Source organism: Temnothorax nylanderi, unplaced genomic scaffold (genome assembly GCF_030848795.1).
Source record: "Temnothorax nylanderi isolate EJ_2023f unplaced genomic scaffold, tnyl_v1.0 TNYL_tig0035_pilon, whole genome shotgun sequence".
Classification (NCBI taxonomy): Eukaryota; Metazoa; Arthropoda; class Insecta; order Hymenoptera; family Formicidae; genus Temnothorax; species Temnothorax nylanderi.
This window is the reverse complement of record NW_027249097.1, coordinates 1,352,023-1,376,423: the sequence shown is the minus strand read 5'-3', so window position 1 is coordinate 1,376,423 and position 24,401 is coordinate 1,352,023. Positions and strand designations below refer to the sequence as shown.

The following is a 24,401-nucleotide window of genomic DNA, read 5'->3' as shown; positions in this document are numbered from 1 at the left end:
AGCAGCGGGCAGGATCTCAAAAATCGAACGGGGGGAATCGGATCTTCGAAACAGCCGCGCCGCGGCGCCGGCGGTGGCGCCGCCCGGCGGCGGCTTCGCGCGTCGCGGCCCGTGGCGCGGTGCGGCGCGCCAGCGGAATCGATATCGCGCGCTTCGATAGTACCGGAGTATGGCCGAAGGCGGACTCGCATGTCCGCCAAAGACAAAATAGCGTGCAACGGCAGCAGAAGCGGACGCGACAGCAGTGCGCCGGCAACGGTCGCGGCGTTATATTATGTCTGTGTCAAAGGTGTTCTATTGTCTGTTCCTGTTGACGCTACTGGACGCGACGTCGCAGATCCGGCCGTCGCTGCACGGCCACAACAATGGTGAGTTTCTCTCTCTGTGTGTGTGTGTGTATGTGTCTCTCTCTTTCTTTCTCGCACGCTCGCTCGCTCGCTCGCTGTCTCTCTCTCTCCCCCTCACTCCGTCTCTTCCCCGCATGACTATTTCGATGCAGCCGATTTGCATCCAACAATAACAATCGGCCGCGTTGCGCGCACGCGAGCGCGGGACCCACGGTGAGGCGCGATAAGGCCCACCACCACGTCCACCGGTGCCTAAGCCTTTCAGCGATACCCCCCCGCACGAGATACCCGTCGCGCGACGATGAAGGTCACGCCGCGAGCCGCGAGCTTCGCGCCGTCACGCGATCCGCGTCCCGACGCGGCGAGACGCGTTCCTCCGTTTCTCTCCCTTTTCCTCGCGGCGATTCCGACCTTTCGAAATTCCCCGAATTTCTCTGAGAAATCCGTACGCGGTCGAGGAATGATATAACCTCGGCGCTGCTGCTCGTCAGGACCCGTGTTTACGTTGCGCGCGACGCAACCCGCGTCACGAAACTTCACCTCCGCCACGGGATAACGTTTGTCGCGATGCCCAGATTAATTTTAAACGAAAAACACGAGCGACACGCTTGAACGTCCCTTGCGGATCATAATTGCGGATTTATATCGCGATTTTTTGTTTTTCTTTGTACTTGCAGCTTTCGTAAATTTCTTATTTCCTCAATTTTACATAATTGTATTAGCGGGAGTATTAATTAGCAGTTGTCATTATTGTGTGTGTGTCACCTCTTTGCATTTTTTATATAATACGCGTCGCCTTGTCAGCTTTGTATATTTTAATTGTATTTGGAGCTTGAAGCTGTTCAAAACTTGAACGTATATTTTTATATTTATATATAGATATATTTAATGCTATTTAATGTAGCATGCGTATTTATATTATTTTTATACATGACATAAAGCGATAATGTTTAAAATATGAATTTCGATATTTTGTAGCCTTTGTTCAGGATGACAACGACGTTCAATATCTTTTGGATAATATGCCAATATCTATGCATAAGGTTAGTGAATTTGCTATATGCAACGTATGTATAATTATTATGTATCAAATGTATCAACTAATATATTTACAAGAAGAATATCTAATGCAAGGATACTTGTATTAAGGTAATCGGTACCATAAAGGCTGCGTTCGCTTTGAGTGCTTTCGTGCTGAAAGCATCACTCCATCTTTTTGCAACATGTAACGAGCAATAAAGATGGACTGACGCTTTCAGCACGAAAGCGCCCAAAGCGAACGAAGCCAAAGAGTATTGCATTTATCCGTTTATGAAGAACAGTATAGAAATTAGTTGTAAATCTAACTATTAATTTGTTTCTCAAATAATCAGTTATTATTAAAACAGCGTGACATGTACAGCAGAGATGTTATATTGGAATTTTTGTTTTTATTTGTAGGATTTTGCTAATACAGTACATGGGGCTGGGTAAGCATAATACTCATTAAGATATAACGGTGAGTGGAAGTAGGAAAGGTATTCGTTATAATCTTTCTTTCTGATACTCGTCTTAGAACTGCGCAGGGTACCCCGTCTAGCTACACATTTTTATTTGCGGCCATCGGAGTTATCTTATTGTCATACTTTTCGCTTGATTTATGAATCATAACAAGATTCGCTAAGCTTGGGGTGATTTGCAAAACCGTCAGCAAACCGAAGATAAGATAATTCAAACTTTTTCGTGTCATATGTTCGAAAAAAGGCAATAAAGGAGAATGTATTTGGATACTTGATTTAGATAAACTCTTTGTCAATATATACATTATGTAAACATCACTTATATTAAACGAGTAAACATTAAATATATACTTTAGAGAAATTGTAATTATTATGCAATACTTTGTCTTGTGCTTTTAATTAAGGGATCGATGCGTTAAAACAAGTGCGTCATTTGAAATCATCCGCTGGATAATTATTTCGTCATGTCATTCTAACAAGAAAAGCTGGGAAATATTGCTTTATTAACAGTGTACCAAACCAATTCACTTAAAACTAATTTTTCTTATACCTTTCCTATTTTCAATTTCCACTATTGGAACTGCCGCGTCCAGGATGTACTGATTAATTGTTAAACCGCATCGTTTTTAAGGGATGCTGCATCGGACGAAGATAAAATGGAAGATTCGTTCTCTCACATTTCTTTCGAGCCAAGTATCTTGGACTTCAAAGAGAGGTATCGTTTAACGTAATCTCGATTCGGTGGTGATCATAGAAGTTAAATTATAACACAGTGTAATCTTTTAGACAACTTGGTATTCCTCACCAAGAAACTGTGACCATGTTTAACAAAGATCACAATAAAACTATACATCTTTCATCGATATCGGGAAATACACGTCATTTCCATTCATCGTTTTTTCAAAACAAAGTAAGTTCATCGAGTGGTATGACAGTAATCAAAAACAAGAAGTAGATTACTTTAAAGATATAGATATATCTAACGTTAATTTATGATCTTTAAATATCTAATTTACTCATACATATCTTAAAAATTGTGGATAATTATCTAATATTAATATCTCTTTTTGTACCAGGTAATTCCACCACTGGGGAACACAACATTTAATGTCGTATTTCTTGGTCGAGACGAAGGTGACATTGATACACACCTTTTTATACATACTTCAGATGGGACACTAAAGTATCAGGTAATAAAGAATTTATCATAGTTATAACATTAATACTGAATATATATATATCTGCAATAAAGTATTTTTTAATCTGTGCAGGTCAAAGGAATAAGTGTCAGTAGCCCTTATAGACTCAGACCTGTAGTTGATGTCAAGTTACCATTAAATGCATCTTTTACACCTCTTATATATATGCACAATCCACATCCAGAAGCTTTACAAGTATGTAAATGTTAATGGATAATACTATCTACAAGAAGATTATTTATATGCATGTATAGATTATATAAGTATCAGTCATATTATGTAATTAATTTTTCTCTATTTTGTATTGCATAAACAAAGGTGATGGAAGTATATAGTAGTGGCGGAGAATTTCAATTAGAATTACCATCGGGCGAGCCGGAAGGCTCTCGTGAATTATGGGAAATTTTACCTTATCAAACGAAGCCTATCATCAGACTAACTTTTAATGCTTACGCAGAAAAGAATCATACAGCATATGTTAGGTGGGTATATGAAATATAAGAGTAGGCTGTATTCTTAAAATATTAGGCACATTTTAGTATATACAATTGGGATATGTTGCAGATTTAAAGTGAATAACACTGCTGAGATCCTTGTGGTAGCAGTCGAAGTAGAAGTCAAAAGTGGAGCTGGTCTTCATTGGGGTGGAAGTTCTGGAATAATCAATTTAGGTATGGGTGGCTCGTTGCAGCCGCCTATTCGCCACCCTATTGCTTTAAAAAATTCCGCGAAAAAAGCAATTAAAATTGTGGTAAGTTGTGCAAAAATTGTTCAAATCTTTTCGAGTTGTTTTAGAAGGGAAAGTTAATATCTATCAATTTCAAGATATTACTAAACAAACAAAATGTTTCTCGTAGAATATTATAAATACACCTGTATCGAAAGCATTAAAACTGCATTTTGAGCCAGCAATAATTCCAGGAGAGACAGATATACCAATCGCCATTGGAATGCTGGTTTACGATTGTAAGATAACGCATTACCTACTATAAGAAGATGTTTTGCGCTACTATTCAGAATACTTCCATATTAATGTTCTTAGGGAAAACCGGTTTGGATTTGCAACACTTCAAAGGCAAATTAATAATAAAAGCAATAGGTCCAGGTGGTTCTAGTCAGAAATTAGCAATTCCCTGGGTAGCCCAAGTGTTGCAGGGTGGATTAGAAGTAAACACATCGATTACTCATTATTGTTCTCCGCAATCCAATCAAGCCCGGAATTTTAGCGTGGTGAATAAATTTAAATTACCATTAGCTATTACGAATGTCACGATGTGTTCGAACGCGAAATCGCTTTTTACGGTAAGAATCGTTTATTTTTCTTTAACGGACACCCAACGTAACTTTTTTTTCCTTTTTATTTCTCAACTATTTCTCGATTACTCTTTAAAATAAAAAAAATTGATGTATATTTCCAGATAAAAGATTTTATTCCTAGAGTAATAAAACCTGAACAGAAGGTCAATATATTTTCTTTACAACTTGCCAAAGAGAGGAAAGGTGATAACGTGAAGATGGAGTCGTCGATATTGATACATTCAAACGTATCGGTGACCGAAGTTCCAGTGTTGAGTTATGACGGCAAACTGAAAAAAGTTATGCCGGGCGAGAAGGAAGACGATATGGGAACAATGAATTTTGGTACTGTGGGGAGCGGTACCGAGAACGAGGCAATTTTTGCGCTAGAGAATCAGAACCCCGTCAATGTGGAGTTACACAGCTGGGGTGTGAATATGCCCGGTGCAGTTTTAGAATTGATGGGATGTCAAAATGGACCCGCGGATTTGCTGGATAAGGAATTTCGAAATATAACTGTATGCAGCCATTCTGGAAATGTGAGTATTGCACGATAAATTTGCATTTTATTCGTTACACATGTAACGCTATAGATTTACCTATAAATACATATGCATAATTTTTATTTCAGCAATACATAAAACCGGAGTTTCTGGCAATCTTTAAGATTAAAGTGAAGACTCCAATGGTTGAGGAAGACACGATTGTTGGCGATGTTTTCGTGCGAACGACCTACGAGCGATTTACTTTGCCGGTGTATATGCGGGTTGCGCACGGCAAGATTTCCTTGAAGAAGCTTATTTTTACTGATTGCTTCCCTGTGAGTGATAATCCATCTTTCCAGAACCAGTACTCCTCAACGTGACGCACATTCGTGTAACTTTATGTGATCTCTCAACCAACAGGGATCGATCTGTGTGCAACAAGTGAAGGTGCATTCTACGTTCTCAAGACCGATGGAGGTGACGCATATCGCACCCATAAACAAGGACGACAGAATAAAGTACATCCCGTTGGAGGAAGCTACGATGCCGGTCATATCCAAAGGCGAGAATAATGTCGGCTCAATACAAATCGATCCCTCAGTGACCTGCAAGCAGCAGTGTTATTTAGGTTTATCACTGGATACCAACAGTAAGTGATACATTGTTCATCCGTACGTCGCTATTCGTAAACTTGGGATACATTTCGCATTTTCACTTTTATGATTATACAATTGTTACATTAGTTACGTCAGTTCAGTCGTGTAGCTACGTTTCACTTTTACAGCGGGTAGTCAGTGGTTGAACACGATGAGCCTTCCCTCGCATACGCGCGACTCCGATTTGAATTTTCTGAACACGCGACACGTGCGCTTCGTCAACTCCACCGCGGATGGTTCGTGGGAAAACATCACGATGCGCTTGGACACGACCGAAGTGCGCAGTCACAAATTTTATGTGAACATCAAACCGTACTGGCCGAGCCTGTTGGCCGGCTCCAGTAGCATAAAGAACAAGAGTGTCCTGATGTTCCCATTGACACAAGTCGGAAACACGTCGTACAGAGCGATCAAGTTGCACAATCCGAGTGCGAGCCCGCTGATAATTCAGCTGGTTATGGATTGGAACTATCCTCAAGGAGCGCGTCTTTATCATTCTTTGCCAATGAAGTACGTAATCGATTATTATTTGGTTGACAATCGTTTTGCAAGTCATTTTTATTCAGGCCAAAAATTAATAATAAAAAAAATTGATACTGCACAGATTTAAGTCTGTTTACGCGGAATTTTCGTCCACTATCCCGGAGGAGTTCAAACTAGAAGAGAATGCGGATGAGCGAGAATTGTTTGAGAAACAATGGGGTGTAACGATAGCGCCTCAATCGCTTCCTTTATATTTAAACCCTTCGGAAACGAGAACAATTCGCGTGGCATACACCCCCTTTTCCACTTCGGCGTCGTCTGGTTTTTTATATATTAGGTAAGTTGAGACTGCGAGAGAGAGAAAAAAAAAGAAGAATGTGCAGGTGCCCTATTTATTGACGCACATTTTACTGGCTTTCCAGAAATAATATGACTATTTTAGAAGTCTTACGTATGAGCGGCCGAGGCGCGAGCGCACAATTTAGATTCGGTCATCGCAAGCCGGGATCGATTACGCCTCTGTTATTCGAACTAACGGATAAGCATCTTAAAGATTGTGAACGTATGTACGTTTTCTCAATCTTTGTCTCATAATCTCGAAAGAAAAGATACAACATCTTCCTACGTGTTTAATTTACTGTCTTGTTGTTACACTCGTAAGGCATATTTTAAATCAACACTCTTTTGCACCGTGCATATTTCTCGACGGTTCTAATTTCGCCTTAATTGTCGCAATCGAGAGGAGAAGATTTTCCTTATAACGCTTTCCTTTCCCAGGAGATCGGAACAAGCTTGTTACGACTCTTACCGTAAAGCGATCTTTCACGGCTAGAAATACGGGGGAGCTGCCGATCGAGATTTACGGCTTCTACATCAACGACTGGGATTGCGAGGGTTACGGCTTCAAGGTGCTCGATTGCACGCCTTTCAAATTGAATCCGAACGCTACCAAGAGAATCGAGATAGCGTTCACCCCGGACTTCACGTTGTCGCGCGTGGAACGGAAGCTGCTGGTGATGACGAGCATGGGACCGGATGCCGGCGAGAACGTTGAGAACGGCGTGGTGATACTTAATCTGCTGGCAACTTTGCCGGCGCACTCGTTGAATTTATGCGCGTCGGTGCTCGCCAGACCGCCGTGGGAAGGCGCGGTGCAGAAGGCCGCTATCATCCTCTCATCGGTATTGATGTTATGCGTCGCCGTGGTCTCGTTCCTCGAAGCGGACCGAATACTACGGGAAGGCCTGGCCAATTACTCGAAGGAGAATCCGGTGCAACCGCCTCTGGATCTACGGCTGCTGTCGCATATCTCGACGCACAACACGACGCAAGGAGGTAATAGTGGCAGCGGTTGTATCGTTAACAAAAACGAGAAAATCCCGACGACAAGCGACGAGAAAAGCAAGACGAAGAAGGACGAAGCGTTCCCAGACTGGTCGTTAATGAACGTGAAAAAGTGCAAGGACAAGGACGCGCAGAAGGGATTGAAAATCCCGGACTGGTCCGCCGAGGAAGAACGTAAATTTAAATTGGATATCGAGTCCAAAGATTTGCTGTCCTTCAAGCGAAGCGAGGAATCGTCTAATGTTATTAATAATCTTAACGTCGCGAACATGACAAGTACGTACGCGTCGAAGAAGAAGAATAATAAGAAACAAAACAACGTTCAAGAGGCCCAGTCGGACAATTGCATGACGAACGACGCACTCACGGACATTCAGTTGATTCAAGAGAAGAAGTATAATGTCAACGCAATTACAAAGTCGAGTCCGACGTCGAACAGAAAAGGAAAGACGCAGTCAACGACGCAGTCGAGTGTCAAAGAGGAGTCAAAGTTGAATGACCACGAGGTTCAAATGGACACGACGATAATGAATAACAATCGGGTTAACAAGTCTGACAACAAGCGCAATAAACAGACAAGCAGCAGTGGAAACAACAATAGTAACCATAATAATCACGTTTCATTGAAAAAGCTCGAACAGGCGAGCACTCAAAAGACCGTTCATCTTTCGGAAGAAGAGACGTCGTCCACGACAACGGAGAGTTCGACTCACGATGAAACGACATCGTGTAAAGTAAGTCCCATTTACGTCAACGCATTGAAAGACATATAAGTAATTTTAATTCCACGATTATACTTTATTTTTCAAAGATCCAATATTAGTGTTAATTGTAAAAATGATTTAATGCTGAAATCTAGATAGGTTTTTGCAAAAAGATTATTGTTAAATAATAATGGAACTCTTGTCCCAGAATTAATATATCGATTGTTAATCGGTTACGTGAACAGATATAGGCTCCCGAGATATCTATAAAAAGATTTTTCTTTCGTAATTAATTCTCAGATTTCTGATCATCCGTGCGGGAAACAAGAGAAGCTACAAAGAAAGCCGATATCTAAGAAGAGCAAACCTCAGTCTATTCCTCCTGTGCCATGCATAGATTATAAGGATAACTACGAAGGCGACTGTGATGACGATGAGTACGATAAGGAGAAGCAGAATAATCCAAATAGATGGAAGACGAACACTACTAGGTCCAGCACAAAGCATCATATTCATACCTCGCATACCGTCGAGTCATCCTTCAAGTCACGTCAAAATAAGAATCCGCCGCGAAAGGAGAAAACGGTGCAGAAACGTCGTGTAGCTGACAAAATACATGTTAAATGTATGTACTCATATACGATATTGAAATGCATTAGCGCGGAATAGCTGCAAACCTGTTTTCTTGAATTTTTGAATTTTAAATCGGTAATAGCATGTAAAAATTTTATTTTAAATTAAACCTATTAATCTGTTAAATGAATCGCGTAAAACGTTTCCCTTTTTTCTTTAAGTTATTAATTTTGGTTAGATTTATTATAATAGCACTTAATAATGTATATATAAAAGTACTAGAAGTATTTCCTGCATATATATAAAAATAACAGTTTTTATTCGTTATTGTTGCAGCTCCTCCTGTGAACGGAAACATAAGTCAAAAAGAGGATGTAACGCGCAGCATAGGAGTAATGCCCACTCCTTTGCCACCACCACCTTCCTGTTGGGGCGAGAACAGAGCTAAGTTCAGCGATGTAGTGGCGCGAAGTCCGGAGATCGTCTCACCGTTCTCCAATTTAAATCACATGAACCACAAGAGTCAAACGAGTACATCAAATCTGTTCACGGTATTCAATACCGATGTCAAAGACGTTCAATGCGCTAAGCCACAATCGTCACAAGAGTCGCCGCAAACACCAAAGGAATACAATTTGATGTCTAATCCAGCCCCTCTCTGTAATACAACTGTGAACAAAAATAAATCACTCGAGCCAGAGCCTTTAATTTTGCAGCCGGAATCGCAACATTCGAACAGCTATTTCATCAATACCTTCACAGAGCATCCAGTAAGTCACTGTTCGAATTAACTTAATCTTCAAATTGTCATGTAACGAAATTCTCAATTAATTAAATCGAAATTCTCAATCAAATTATCAGCAGTTTGAACGCGAGCTGGTGCCATACGACGATCTTCCAGAGACCGACGAGCCTTTAGTAGAATTGGAGACCCCCGAAGAAGACACGCGGTGCCAATTGTGGGAAGACACTAGTCCAATAATAAATTTATTGTCAGAGAGTACGAACGGATTTCAGTTGGAGTCGCCGAAAACCCCGGAGAAACCTGTTTTGTCGGACTTAAAAGGTATATTAGCCCACAGCTATTTAGAAAGGATATCGAAACTGTTCTTATTTTAAATTATATAAATTTAAGTGTAATCAGAATTAATTTAAGAATAGAAGTTTTTTTTTTAATTAAAAAAACTTAACACAATTTTAATATGTGTACTTACAGATAATTGGACAGTTGATACAAACTGGGAACCATTGCACACCAGGGCAGCGGTCGGAGAGGAACGTGGCGTATGGGGAATCAACACAGGGGGTGTATGGGCTGCGGCACCTTGGGGAGCGGCCGCACCTCCCATGATATCGCAAACGTTACAGCCCGAGACGGATACGCAAGTACGTGACCAACGAATGTAAAAAGAACTCTGATCTTTACCGTAAAGCCCGTAATTTATCTTCAATTGTTATTCCAGGAAAGATCGGGATTCGATCCGTTTCGTTCGCTCAGCACAATATGGACGCCATCGTCGACGGAATCGTGGAGAACGAAGCGCGAGGATTAATGACTTGGAACTTCGAAGAGGTTTTATCTTGTGATATCTTGTTTCATGATTTTTTGGCGAAAGTCGAGAAAAAGATAACCCACGGTCTTAATGATGGTAAAATAATTGTCGCGATAACAGATTTGAGAAATCGAAAATTGTTGTTTTGTTGCTACTGCGCTGAGCGTACTTTGTGATATAATTGTTACTATTACGTTGTACGATAGTAACGCAGGTGAATAGTCTCTCAAACGAATTATTTTCGTACAGTCTCTTAAACCAAAATCTAGATGTTACTTCTTACTTTCTATTTCGTTATTTAAAGAAATTGATATTTTTAAATTATTTGCAAAGATACTTCGATGCAGGATAATCGAATATTTTCTTTTTTTGTTTGTTTGTTTGTTTTTTTTTTTCCTTTTGTTTTGGTTTGCTAAAAAAGAGTGAACATGACCGATCAATTACAGTGAAATAGAAATAGTACATGTGGAATTACAAAATCGAATATAAAAAGTGAAAAAGGAAATACAGTTTCATATTGTAATCACAGCACATATTCATTTAAAGGAACAATGTGTTATACATTGCTTATGCGGAAATTTATAATTTGCTCCTTGACACAAAATACACTCCTTTATCTTCTCTCATGATATCGCCCGTGTATGTATATACAAGGAAAAAGGAAGAAGGAAAAGAGACCTATCACAATATTTGAGAGTTCCCGATTTTGATATTAACCATGAGTGATAATTAAGTTATTTGAGATGAGTGAGAACTGTGATTTTTTATAGTCTTGACTTGTAGAGGATATCTTCAAGCAAATTTTCAAGAGACGCGTTTACAAGATTTGCGCCGTATACACAAAATACGAAGTGAAAGAAATGTGTACCTATTCTTCAAGACTGGTAATCGTTGTGTTTTAATAAAGAAGTCACAAAAAAAGAGCACAGTAATGTTTTAAGATAGGAACTTTTCTTCATAGATTATCGGAGTTAAAGTCCACGCCGCGAGTTCTTTCAGAATCACTGATATTTATATACGTATTACTAGAAAACGATAAGCACAACTCCATGATTTACATTACCCCATTACTTCCCTGCAAATATCAGTTTATTGAATCTTAGTTGGCTGATGTTATTCACTCAATTTTCTAATGGGGAATGACAAAATCCTTTTCAATATTATAAAAACTTTACAAAAATGTCAATCTGCAACCCATTCTCGATGTATTCGTGAAAACGCACGACTTCGCCTGTTGTATCCTTCGTTGGAGCAGCTGCAAATGAAGTTTTTCGCGTTATGCGCCTCGCTATTTTATTCAATTTACTTACAAAAGTGGAAAAAAAGAGATGTACAAAAAAAATATGTATATACATCTATCTTTTAATATGTTTCTGCGATATCGAAAATTATATACCACATTATCATTTGCTATCTTCTTTTGCAACTTCTTCCTGTTTATCGCGGAACTGCTGGCCCTAGACTGAACGTTATCCTCGCCGAGAATCTTGTGCCGAGGTTTCTGTTGCGCCATGATCTTCCTCAGCAGCAACTCGTTCTCCCACTCGATCTTGCGCATCTCCTCGTCGGTGAAGCTCATGTTCCATCGTCTGCACCTCCTCGACCTGGCAAACCTGTCCGTATCGGCCGTGGCAGCGCGAGACGGTTCGTTACTGAGCGAGCAAGATTCATCCTGATCGTCGGTCCACCTCGACTCGCTGATCCCGATGTCCTGTTCCTCCAAACTCTGGCTGAGCTGAAGATCAGTGACGCGGATCAGAGAAGAAGAGTTCAGCGATCTTGACGTGACATTCGTGACGTCGGATTCGTCGCAGGACTCGCCGGAGCAGAAGGACTCGCCTGTGTACACGGATTCGTCGTCCGACGTCTCCTTAATCTTCTGTACAACCTTATCGCCTTCTTCATCCGAAGCGGAAGGACTTGGCTCACTTGGCCGCTCTAAAGCCGTCGTTTCTTCGGTCTCGCTCTCCTCCTCGTCGATCTCGTGAATATTACGGGTGTTATTGAAGCTGTATCTCATCTCTTGCGCATCTTCGTCGGGAACGTACCGACATTCGCAGACGGTGTTTGTTTCATCCTGATTCGCCATAGCGAGACGAATATCATCGGAGAAGGCAGGGCGAGACCCAACGAGGAACACGAAGTTCCCGCTGATGACCGTACGGATGAAACAAAACGTGACTCACGTGGTTTCGGATAAACCTGAGCCAAACACGGTAACCATGCCGACCGAACGGTCAACAAAAAAGTTCACGCTTGATTACTTGATATACTCTATCTTGATCAATAAATCGATACCGAGCGTGATCGGTAATATAAAGTGTACGATAAGGTTCAGCAGAAACATGTAGCCTATTTTTATATTAAATAATATTTTCTGAATTTTAGTAATTATCCGATAAATCAAAGTATTTCTAAATTCGTTTATCACACACACGTATCTCATTAAATCAATTATATCATTACATCTTATCGAGTTCATCAGATTTCTAATATTCGCGTTTATACAAACATTTTCCATTTTTTATATTCGTATTTATAATCGTTCTCAATTTTTGGAACACAGTCCAGTTTTTATGTAGCTCATCGTGATCTCAATTACGAGATAATGTGTTTGTGGAATATTTCTCAAGTTTATTTATATTCTTTTTTTTTATATTTATAAAATATAAAACAAGACGATATTTCGCGCGCGCGCGCGCGAGAACAGTACGAATCCAGGACAAAAGGTACAAAAAGTCATTCAATCATTCGCGAAACCGTATACCTTTAAGCTACCGGCATCGCGTTTCCGGTCGTACGAGTCCTTATCGTCACACGCGTAAGCTAAGAGATACTGTTTCGGGTGCCACGCGACAGTGAATGTCGCTGCCTCTACCGGGACCTCGGCGATCTTCTCGCCAGTCTGCACCTCACCGATGTCTATGACCAAGTCCTCGGAGGCCGCTGCTAGGAGCTGCCCGTCGTACGAGAAGGAGATGGTCCTGACCGGCCACTCCAGTCGCGAGAATGTCCTCAAACAACACAACTCGTCGGCATCCCACAGGGAGACCAGCGCGTCCGCGGATCCGATAGCGAAATACTGGCCGGTCGGGTCGAACTCGATGCAGATGCACGTGCCGGGATGCGCCTTGATCACGTGCAACAGCTCCAGCTCCGGATAGCTGAGTATGTGCACGCAGCCCTGGCCGTTGGTCAGGTAAAACGTGTCCGAGTCCTTGTTCCACGAGATCTCGTTCACCTCGAAGTTGAACTGCTCCTCCGCGCGTATTTTCATCACCCGGGCGTCGATGAACGTCACCAGGTCTTCCTTGTTTCCCACGGCAATCGTGTTACCGTCCGGCGACCACGATATGTTGATGTTCTCCCCTCTGGTGCTGATGTTCGCCGTGCATTTCTGCGTCCTCGTATCCCAGATGCGTACCGTCTTGTCTCCACTTGCCGTGGATAATAATTCTGGAGAGAAGGCGTGCCAGCACAACTGGTCCACGCTGCCGCCGTGTCCTCTAAAAGTCGTCTCCTGCTTCTAAATAAAAAATAAAAAAAAGACTTATGTTGAGAACCTTGTAATTAAATCTGTGATTAGAATTGCGTTAATATTAAAACAATTTAATAATAGATGAAGGTTGATGCAAGGCATTTCGAATATTTAGCAAATTGTTCTCTAAATTGTAAATTTTTAGTATTTAAAACTTCCAAATGCAATTTTTCGAAAGGCATTCAAATTCGAATGGACACATTTATGAAGAAAATTAAAAAACATTCGAAACGATATGTCATTTGATTCTTTACTTGCCATTTAAGATTTTTCTGATGGGATAGCTACCCCAAGAAAAGGGAAAGCAATACAGTTGAATTTATCATAATCACATGCCTTCCCTGAGAAGAAAATTTCATCTTTTCTACAAACCAAGAAAAATTATTTTTAAAAAAAGAAGCAGCTGGTGATGTCCGAATAAACATCCTGAGGCCGGTTACCGTACATTAGTATTCACACATGCAGTTCTCTACTGTAATTATCGATTTTACGAAGAAATAAACAATTGCAGAAAAACGATTAAAGTACCGCCGTTAAATCTCGCGGAGGAGACTCTGGGTCTTAAAGTAAGACGCCGTGCGGGGATTCGTTACAAGTTATGTTTACTAACCAAGCGATCCGGGCATAGCGAGAATATGCAAACGGACTTGTCGAAGGAGCCCGAGGCCAGGTATTTGCCGTCGCAGCTCCATCCCACGCTGTGCACCTTCGCCGAGTGGCTCTGCTGCTCCCGGATTTTGCTGTGCGACTTAAAATAGTTAATTAGCTCTTCCACACGCGAAGCGGCCATCGTTACCTGGCTACCTGCCGAATACTTTACTTGCCTAACCCTAACCTAACCGCCGGGCGCCCTAACCTAACTCGCCGCGGTTATCGGAGTATCGTGATCGGAGTACTCCAGACTCCAGACAGTCGAGACAATTCGGACCCAGTGCAGGTAGATCGTGGGACGTGGGACATGGGACGCGGGACTCCCTCCATAGCACAAACAAAAATTGTTTACATTAAACATTTGCAAAAGAGAGTAATAGTTAAATATAACGTTGACACTCGGAAAATCTCCAACTAACTATGAAATTTGCCAAATTTTCATTTACAAAATAATATCGCACATATTTCGAATATCGAAACTTGAAGTCCGAAAATTCAAATTCACCCAATAGAATTTGCTCGCTTTTTATCTTTCTGCCGCCGCGGCTCTAGTACGCGCGCATTGTCAATGGTCTCCCCCAAAGTTTCTCCTAAATCCAGCGCACCAATGAGCACGCGGCCGTCCTAACCTCGAATCGAGCATACGCCGTACGGTGAGTTGCACAAATCAGCACACAAATACGAGGTGGATCGCGGGTGGATGATGAGTATCTGAACGGTCGTCCGGAACCCCATCCTTCCGTCCCGAACACCGTGAACGAGAGCTGTCGGCGTAGAGTGGGAAGTCAAAAGATCACCAGCGGACAGCGTGTGATCATGGGCGTACCGAGCGGCAGAAACGTCGAGGCGATGGACGTCGACGTGAATCCGGCGGGCGCGACGGACGGCGCGCAGAACGGCGACGGCGACGGGGCGGGTGAGCGCAGGGACACCGATATGCAGACCGTGTGCGACATCCGCGAGCACACGCGGCAGATCGAGAAGGCGGTGCAGAACAAGGAGCCGCGCTTCGTGCTCCGCGCCCTTCGCACCCTGCCCAACACCCGCCGTCGTCTCAACCCGGTCGTCCTGCGCGGCCTCGTCACCGGCTTCTACACCAAGTCCGCCGCCGAGCGCGACGCCCTCCTCGCCTGGGTGGAGGAGCCGATGGACGTGGACGACTGCCAGGCGGTCACCCAGAAGTTCCGCAGCTCCTCGTCGTCCCTGCTCCCCGAGATCGACGGCTACATCCACCTGCTGGTGCTGATCCGGCTGATCGACACCGGCAAGTACAGCGAGGCGGTGCAGTGCTCGGAGCAGCTGGTACAGAAGATCGGCGCGCAGAACCGCAGGACCATAGACCTGATCGCCGCCAAGTGCTACTTCTATCACTCGCGCGCGTACGAGCTGACGGATCAGCTCGACAAGATCCGCGGCTTCCTGCACCTACGTCTACGTACCGCGACCCTGCGCAACGACTTCGAGGGCCAGGCGGTGCTGATCAATTGCCTGTTGCGCAACTACCTGCACTACAATCTCTACGACCAGGCGGACAAGCTGGTGCTCAAGTCGACCTTCCCCGAGTCGGCCAGCAACAACGAGTGGGCGCGTTTCCTCTACTACCTCGGCAGGATAAAGGCCGCCAGGCTGGAGTACTCGGCGGCGCACAAGTATCTGGTGCAGGCGATGCGCAAGGCGCCGCAGACCACGGCGGTCGGTTTCAGGCAGACGGTACAGAAGCTGGCGGTCGCGGTCGAGCTTCTTCTTGGCGACATCCCGGAGAGACAGATATTCCGTCAGGCCGCTCTACGCCGGGCCCTCGCCCCGTACTTCCAGCTGACCCAGGCGGTGCGCCTGGGCAACCTGCAGCGCTTCGGCGAGGTCCTGGAGAACTTTGGACCGCAGTTCCGCGCGGATCACACGTTCACGCTGATCCTACGGTTGCGGCACAACGTCATCAAAACCGCGATCCGCTCGATCGGGCTCTCCTATTCGCGCATATCGCCGACCGACATCGCCCGCAAGCTGGGACTGGACTCCAGCGTGGACGCGGAGTTCATCGTGGCCAAGGCGATCCGCGACGGCGTGATCGAGGCTACCCTGGACCCGGAGAACGGCTATATGCGCAGCAAGGAGACCACGGACATCTACTGCACCAAGGAGCCGCTGCTGGCGTTTCATCAGAGAATCACCTTCTGCCTGGACCTGCACAATCAGAGCGTCAAGGCGATGCGCTACCCGCCCAAATCTTACGGGAAGGACTTGGAGTCCGCGGAGGAGCGCAGAGAGAGGGAACAGCAGGATCTGGAGCTGGCCAAGGAGATGGCCGAGGAGGACGACGACGGTTTCCCTTGAATTCCACGACGCCCTCCCCCCGTAGATCTCAGACGAAATCAGGAGAGCGTGACGTCCCGGAGTCACTCCTAGAAGATATTAATGCGTGCTTTTCTAACGTTAAATGGATTTCCAGACACATAATAACGACGAGGACTGATAAAGGCATCGCCGTGACGTTTACGGAAACATTATCGAATTTGTAAACGTTAATAATGATAATGACTTAAGAGATAAATAACACAAACCGAGTTATGAGTATATGTAATGTGAGATGAAAACAATATTGCAATTTAATAAAGTAACTTCTCGATATTGTTACTTATGTTATTATGTCAGAAATTTTTCTTCGACTAATTTTAACAAATTCTTAATATTGCATAATTGAAAATGTAAGAGCGAGAGTAAAAATATAGAAGCTATTACGTGTATACGTACTACTAGTTTGATATATTTATTTTCTTTTTTATATTATAGTATCTATAATTTTTATATTACTTTATGCGCATTATAATAGAAATCATTTAATATATCAATACAATTTTGTAAAAATATATAATTTATATTTCGCCCGAAATAAATATCAAAAAGAGCTAAAAAGTTATTTCTAAAATGCCGCTCAAAAATCGCCAGATGGACAGTCGGCTTGAATTTTAATTGGCCGCTTAATAGGGAATTTCAGGAGCCCCAAGAGATCCTCGACGTGTGTCACGTAGTCGCCCATCTACACAAAACGCAATTTCATACCCCGACCGTCAGATGAGTTGTCATTGTATTCGCGCTATAAATAATCATTTCCCGTTACATATGTGTTGTGTTTAACATTGAGGCAGCGTACACGCAAGACGGACCAATATCGTCTCACGTGGAGTGGAAATGTCATTCCTTAGGAATACCTGAGCGCGTCGGCATCATGGCGAGCGTCGTCGAGGAAATAAAGGAGTCTCTGTCTGCGAACAACAAAGGTAACCTTCCCGTCCCGGCCGATTACTCGGTGTGCCGATTATTTGATTGCGGTCGCACGACGGACTTGCCGATTGTTGAAGCTAATTGCAAGAAGTAATCGACAATCGGGTTTCTTTACGTCCACCCGTTTGTTTCAGGATATGGAGCGTCAAGGACGTCGATATCCTACGAGGAGATGGCCACGAAGCTTCTCAACGAGAAACTGCTCTTGACGGCCCTAGAATTGCACGCCGAATTATGCGAGGCTGGCAAGGAGCTGCCCGTCCTCAGGGAATTTTTCTCAAATCCGAACAATTTCGAGAACTCCAATATCAAGCCGGAGCCGTATACTCCAATGCGTATGTGTCGTTAGTCGTTAACATGACAGAAGTAATAGATATCTTATAAAGTCTCTTCACAGATAAATAAAAAGTTACAGGTAGTAGTTAATATAAAATCAATGAATAAAAATCTTATTATATAAATAAAATATTGTGTCTTGTTAATTTTTGCTTAACGATAAACAGATATAATTATAAATGTAATAGTTGATATAAAATCAATGAATAAAAAATCTTACGGTATAAAAAGTATTGTATCTTATAAATTTTTGCTTAACGATAAACAGATATTATAACAGAGATTATAAATGAAGCATTACATATAAATGAAACATTAGCCAGATCTTCTAGTCAGGCCACCTTGGACTCGTTGGACATGACTCGATATTCGGAGGACGGAGGTGGCGCCGATGAGAGAGTGGCCATTCTCGAGTTTGAGCTGCGCAAAGCCAGAGAAAATATTTCCTCGCTGCGCGCCAATTTAACCGTAGTGACAGGTAACGTCTTTGCTCGAACGACGAAACATCTTTCGGCTCGCAATGCACTTTTAATTAATGACACACAATTGAAATTTCATAGAATTGGAAGGTACACTGAAGGCACCGGACAAGAGCTCTGAAAAGAATCCGACTGCCGAATTGCCCATCAAACCGCACGAGCAGCGAGCGCTAAATTTTCTCATCAACGAATATCTACTGACAAGATCGTACAAGCTCACCTCGATCACTTTCAGTGACGAGTGCGAGGAGCAGGATTTCGAGGATTGGCAAGATGTGGGGCTGAATATTCCCAAACCCACGGAATTATTGCAGATATATCGGGAACACATGAGAGCCAACGGATATGACAAGCCCCCATCTACGAGCGTTGCCGTGCAAACGGACTTTGTCGTCGAGGATGTTGAGGAGCAGAAGGATGAATCTCGGGAAACGGTTTGTTACTTTAATGTAGCTTCAAAATATTTGAATTCTTGATCGTTAAAAATCTGTGAATTTCTAAGAGCTCTATATCCTTTACAGGAGGAACAGATTGAAAGGTTACAGCAGCAGATTGCAGTGTTGGAGCAGGAGAAAACTGCTCTCCAGGAAGTTATTTTATCAAACAAGGAGAACGTTGTAGAAAATCCGATAAAGGTGAGTTAATTAATTAGCTCATGGAATTCTCTCATGGAAAGTAATCTTGTAGTTGATCTAAACACTCACACAGACAAATCATATGATTAATATAAGTTAATGATTGTAGAGCATTATACATATATTGCAAAAAATTACTGTTTTATTTATAGTCAGGTAGCTGCGGGACTATCCGTACCATCAATTCCAATTCTACAACTCCTGACAAGTTTGAACTACTCGAGCCGTTACCAAGAGACATATCGACTACTACTCAGGAACCGGAGGAAGACGATAGTGCTTCCGCGGTAGTTAGCCTGGACGAGACGGATCCAGGAGACAAAGAATGGACCAGGTTGCAGTTACCTAGAATAAATGTTACAGAGAAATCTTCTGTCCTACCAACCGCATCCTCCAGGTTATTTATACTATTATACATATTTAATTTTTAGAATGCGATTTTTTATTCAACTAATCAAAGTTGGATAAACTTGAGAAATAACGTAAAATTAGCACGAACTTTCTTCCAAGTTACAAAGTAACTGAGTACTTGAAATAATTGTTTAAGGATATGTGAAGATCTTATTACATAAAGATTTTTGAGAAACTAAGATGCCTTAATTGTGCATTTGTAAACATTACAGAGATTTGCCGGCTAAATTCAAGTCGGAAATAGCGGCGCGCTGCATGGCGAATGTTTCGGGATCATTAATGTCCTCGGTGGAAGAATCGTTGAAGCATGGAATCACCCGAGATACATTAGTTGATATTTTAGCGTATACTCTGCCGCGTGTAGTGCCTAACATTATCCTCAATAGGCGCGAAGAAATCATTCCTCTGATCCTTAGTGCAATCCATCTCCATTCCAATTCTAGCGAGAGGGAGAAGTTGCTGCAGCTTCTGTTCAATTTGAAGAAGAGACCGCAAGAGGACGAACGACAAATGATATTGGCCGGTTAGTAAAAAAAATGTACAGTTTAATGATTTGGATTAATAGATTTAGATACAACAAGATTTATTCTTTTCGCAAAGAAAAAATTGTGCTTGTTGCTACTTATGTACTGCACATTGCATTTATAATTGAAAAATACATTTTGTTTACCTGTTGAATGTACTAAAGATCGCTTTCTTTTTTGTGTGTGTGTCAGGTTTAGTCGTAATGGCGAAGCTTGCCGAAGAACCGCTGGAAACGGAAGAGATTCTAACGATTTGTTGGGAGCAGAGTCAACACAAGTATCCAGAGAGAAGATTACTAGCTGTTGAATGTTGCTCCGTATTGGCATCCTACACATCAGCTGCCATTAGAAACTCGCTGATGCTGTCAATGTTGCAGCAGATGTTATTGGAAGACAAGGACCCCGTTGTACGAACTAGTGTAGTGAGAAGCCTCGCGTTACTCATAGCTTTGATGGACGATCCTGATAAATACTTCCAGGTAAATATCTTATTATTTTATATATTTTTTTATATCTTTATGTTATTTCTTTTCTTATCATTTTTATAATCTTATACTTTTGATACGTACATTGATATATCATTATACATATATAAATTTCAGTGTGAAGAACTGGTGTTAACGGCACTCCATGACACATCGTCGATGGTCGTTGAAACGGCATCGTCGATATTGTTACCGGTTTTGGCACAATGGGCATTATCCCTGAGGAGGCTGCATCTAAACCTGTTACCGCGCATAATCTTGAAAGTTAAGAATCAGCTAAAGCCGGTGCACTCTCAGACTACGCCAAACAAAGACTACGTCAACGAGGAGAAATTGACGCCATCGATCAGTATTCTGCAGTGCATCTTACCTTATACGGTCTTGTGTGTCGCCAATGTTGATGCGGTGCGTGCTTGTATCAAGGATGATACGTCGCCAGACTTGTGTGAGTTATTAGAGGAAGTAAATGACAAATAGAGGAATGTGTATTTGAGTATTTACAAGGTGAAACACACGAATAATTGAATGAAAGAAAAGAAACTACATTTAAATATTTAAAGATTTAGAAGTTTAGAAATATAAAAAGTTAAAATTACATTAAGTTTGACATAAAAGTTAAAATTACATTAAGTTTGACATAAAAGTTAAAATTAAATTTAATGATTTGGGAATAAAAACGAAAAATTTAGAAAATCCAAAAAATTTAGGATCAATGTTGATGTGTGAGTAAAATATATTGAAAGTCACACACACACACACACACACACACACACCCCAAGTATTTAATATTAAAGATTTAAAAATGGTAGAAGTTGAAGTGGTAGAGGATTCCACGATTTAAAAATGCGAAAAATTGTGCTATTCAAAATCTTCTAGTAGATTTTGTATAAAGCTTATAAGCTCGCACAAAAACAAAAGCACAAAAGTTTTCTAGAAACTTTGTGGTGCAGCCGAGGAATTTCTGGCGTTGTGTCACTCCAATATCACCGACCCGAGGATATTCTACGAGGATTCTGTCGACGTCAGTGTTCTTCTCAACACCTTCTTCTCCGAATCTTGGAAGGACGCATCCTGGCCGGAATTAGAGTGGTTTACAAAGAAATTGTGAATATTGTTTTATTATTATAATAATTATATTAAAATAATAGCGTATTATGTATTATTAAAAATTTATTTTTGATATTGTTTAATTAGTTATTGTGAATGTTTCTAAAACAAGTTACAGTTATAAAAAAAACTAAAACTTCCAATACGAATCTTTAAAAGTTCGATTGTTTCTATCCCAAAATATTGATTTCAAAATTTTTCTCTCTTGCAGAGTAATTGATGTCTTGGATATGGTGAAGTCTGTGGATGCAACTCAGGAAAACGTTTTAAAAACCCTTCTTACATACATTTATTCCTTGTGTGTGGGCTTTGGGAAACATATCACCCAATCGAGGGTAAATACAAGATTCTGCGTCTAGAAGTATTACTAAAATATTTAATAACTGTAGTGAATCAATTATTGAATTTTGAGTTAATTTTAAATTCTCAAGATCCTCTTCTTAGGATTAGATAGAAACGTTTTTATTCTTGAACTTCTTTCAAAAATCCTTAGTTTCTTAGAATGTTTAATGAATGCTTATTTTATGAATAAATTTTATTTCAGATACAGACAATATTTTCCACAGAAGTATCAGAACTTGAGAAGCAATTGACGGCACTATCGGCAGACAAGAAAACTATGAGTCTTCCGTTGATCCCGAGTTACTTAGTGATTCTGAGTACTCTCGACTCCACGGAGCTCGCCAACTACTTCAAACAATTCCTCGTGATTTTATCGATGAGCGGCACTAGTATATCTTGGTTGCAAATCGCTGCCAGTATTTTATGCGCTCGTGAACAAACGCAAGAATGCGTTCTTGCTAGTTTATGGGAAGGTTCGTATCACATCTCTTTTTTCGTATTGTTACTATTAATAGTTTGTGGAAGAAATAGTTACTTAGTCATATAATAAATAAAACTATTATAAGAGCTTAAACTGCAATTATTTTATGAAAAAGAATTTCTTTCTCCAATTAAAAATATACATATCGAAAGAAACAGCGAATATTTATATTTTCGTAGGATCAATATACATATTCTTATTATAACGTTCTGCAAAATATTTTTTATTTATATTTATAGTAACAATTCTAAGTTTCTTCTTCTTTACAGGTGTAATGCATCAGAGATCCTCTGTAAGATGCGCAACAGCAACACTATTCGGTTCCATTATCGCACACATTTCGGATCGACTAGCAAACGCCAAGATCGTACCAGCCATCGTAACACTCGCCAGTGATCCTGAAGTGTGAGAGACCCTTCTCTACTTATGCATGCATGTATCTGAATATCATGAATCCTTAGCGTCACTAATTTTTCTTTATAAAACCTTAATTGCTCCGAATTCCTTAAATGCCTGTATAGCTATAAATTCAAGTTATAAATTTCTATCTACCTGCCTGACAATGTAGATTCCAAGATCCCACAGACGCACGACTCGTATAAAATTATTTACTTTAAAATATATATGATCAGTCAATATTTCGCGCGATATTGATATCTCTCATTTTACATTATGCAATAATCGAATAAATATCTTTAGTGGCGTGCGTTGCGCTGCAATCTCTACCCTAGGACGTATAATAACAGAGTGCAAGGTGAGGGAAGCACGTGATAAAGCACGTTTAACGTTGGAAACGATCGCGAAGGATCCTCAAGAACTCTCTCCAATTTTGGCAACTTCGTTAGTATCCACGTTCGCGGTCATCGCTCCCACCTGTCCGCAGAATTACATAGAAGACAGTACGTTATCCTGTATAATATACATCCTTTATGTAACTCGAAAGATAAACTCTTGAATACATAAAGAACGGAATATAAACTCTCAATTTCAACTTCGATAAGAAATTTGTTTATGTTTCTGTGCATTATTATTACACATGTATCTCGTCATACTGAATTATTGTTAATTGCAGTAATAGCGACGCACTTATCGACGATTGCCTCATTCGCGCTTCAACAGAGCCGCAAGATCGAATTAGTAAACGTCCTGGTGGAGGCGTATTCTGTGCTGGTTTACTGTCCGTTAAGTAGTCAATGCGTTTCCGGAGTAGTACTGCCGGGACTGAGGCATCTCGAGACGTTGGTAAATCAATGCCTACCTCAGCAAAAAGACGCGGTGCGTTCCTTGCTTAGGGAAGCGGAGTCCAGGCAGGACTTACCAAAGCCAATAGATAGGTAATGAACAAAAATAACTATGCATAAATATATCTGATCGTATTTATAATAAATGATGAATTAATAATTATGAAACATACAGATAAAGAAATATAAGAAATTTTTATATTTGATTACTAATTGTAATCTACGGTTGCAATAATTCATAGATTTGGTAGATTTCTAAACTTCGATATCTTTGGACCGTTGAATACTTTTCTAGAAACATTATATATCCTGTACGTAAAATGTTTAAACGTTTGTAAAAAGCTATCTTCGCTCCAGGACACTCTCGACGAGCTCCGGGCTGTCCCTGTCGATGGCGACGGTGAATGTCGGCCAAGGTCTCGAGGACATGCGCCAGAGGATGAGCAAGATCTTTCAACAGAAAACCGGATCGCCCGGCATGCCGAGTATTTTCCGCAAGAAGTAAATTTCCCTTTGTCTTGTAGCAAGAAATTGTGTGTGAGAAAATCGAGTGTCACGTCGCCGAGAGACTCGCGAGTGCGAGCACAAAAGGTTGTTGTTAGACATAAATGTAATAATGTTGTTTCAACGAATGTTAACTTATTTTTTTATCGCGCTAGCTCTGTAAGTGACGTGTAAATTATTTTGTTTAAATATTAACACGATCTGAGGAGTTCAGAGGTGAGGAAATACGAATGTTTTTTCACGTTT

General features: G+C 41.4%; 5 protein-coding genes across 10 annotated transcripts; 3 read left to right on the top strand and 2 right to left on the bottom strand.

The window, feature by feature from the left end:
• Positions 1-92: 92 nt before the first annotated feature.
• Tmem131 (Transmembrane protein 131) lies at positions 93-11,063 on the top strand. Of its 4 annotated transcripts, none has more exons than XM_071703601.1 (23): positions 93-368; positions 1,326-1,390; positions 1,788-1,816; positions 2,478-2,561; positions 2,633-2,756; positions 2,923-3,036; positions 3,118-3,240; positions 3,364-3,527; positions 3,610-3,796; positions 3,903-4,011; positions 4,088-4,275; positions 4,464-4,880; positions 4,973-5,161; positions 5,247-5,475; positions 5,611-5,992; positions 6,087-6,302; positions 6,388-6,527; positions 6,743-8,043; positions 8,314-8,638; positions 8,923-9,356; positions 9,448-9,652; positions 9,803-9,972; positions 10,050-11,063. In XM_071703601.1, the coding sequence occupies exons 1-23, from the start codon at positions 275-277 to the stop codon at positions 10,137-10,139; spliced, it is 5,379 nt and encodes a 1,792-aa protein (XP_071559702.1). In that variant the 5' UTR covers positions 93-274; the 3' UTR covers positions 10,140-11,063. The 4 variants fall into 4 exon arrangements, with proteins under 4 accessions (XP_071559702.1, XP_071559701.1, XP_071559700.1 ...); XM_071703600.1 differs by having other exon boundaries at positions 4,088-4,347; positions 9,451-9,652; XM_071703599.1 differs by having other exon boundaries at positions 94-368; positions 4,088-4,347.
• A 147-nt stretch (positions 11,064-11,210) lies between these two features.
• Positions 11,211-12,605, bottom strand: LOC139771106 (uncharacterized). The gene is given in 4 exon segments (XM_071703617.1): positions 11,211-11,394; positions 11,536-12,298; positions 12,300-12,331; positions 12,334-12,605. Coding segments are annotated over 4 exon segments (909 nt in total). The 5' UTR covers positions 12,364-12,605; the 3' UTR covers positions 11,211-11,310.
• A 147-nt stretch (positions 12,606-12,752) lies between these two features.
• Positions 12,753-14,811, bottom strand: Tex (THO complex 3 homolog tex). 3 transcript variants are annotated; one of them, XM_071703615.1, is made up of 3 exons: positions 14,288-14,424; positions 13,936-14,041; positions 12,753-13,665 (listed from the first exon to the last, which is right to left on the bottom strand). In XM_071703615.1, the coding sequence occupies exons 2-3, from the start codon at positions 13,936-13,938 to the stop codon at positions 12,883-12,885; spliced, it is 786 nt and encodes a 261-aa protein (XP_071559716.1). In that variant the 5' UTR covers positions 13,939-14,041; positions 14,288-14,424; the 3' UTR covers positions 12,753-12,882. The 3 variants fall into 3 exon arrangements, with proteins under 3 accessions (XP_071559716.1, XP_071559717.1, XP_071559715.1); XM_071703616.1 differs by having other exon boundaries at positions 13,936-14,018; XM_071703614.1 differs by lacking the exon at positions 13,936-14,041 and having other exon boundaries at positions 14,288-14,811.
• Positions 14,812-14,936: 125 nt separating this feature from the next.
• Rpn3 (regulatory particle non-ATPase 3) lies at positions 14,937-17,072 on the top strand. Its single transcript, XM_071703613.1, has one exon. The coding sequence runs from the start codon at positions 15,145-15,147 to the stop codon at positions 16,660-16,662; it is 1,518 nt and encodes a 505-aa protein (XP_071559714.1). The 5' UTR covers positions 14,937-15,144; the 3' UTR covers positions 16,663-17,072.
• Positions 17,073-17,394: 322 nt separating this feature from the next.
• Positions 17,395-24,382, top strand: LOC139771098 (RAB11-binding protein RELCH homolog). The gene is made up of 16 exons (XM_071703603.1): positions 17,395-17,606; positions 17,745-17,945; positions 18,266-18,424; positions 18,507-18,859; positions 18,947-19,060; positions 19,213-19,457; positions 19,684-19,994; positions 20,188-20,474; positions 20,598-20,925; positions 21,431-21,584; positions 21,799-21,922; positions 22,132-22,402; positions 22,680-22,815; positions 23,110-23,309; positions 23,483-23,744; positions 24,009-24,382. Exons 1-16 carry the CDS (start codon positions 17,555-17,557, stop codon positions 24,154-24,156), a joined length of 3,345 nt encoding a protein of 1,114 aa, XP_071559704.1. The 5' UTR covers positions 17,395-17,554; the 3' UTR covers positions 24,157-24,382.
• The last annotated feature ends 19 nt before the right edge of the window (positions 24,383-24,401 follow it).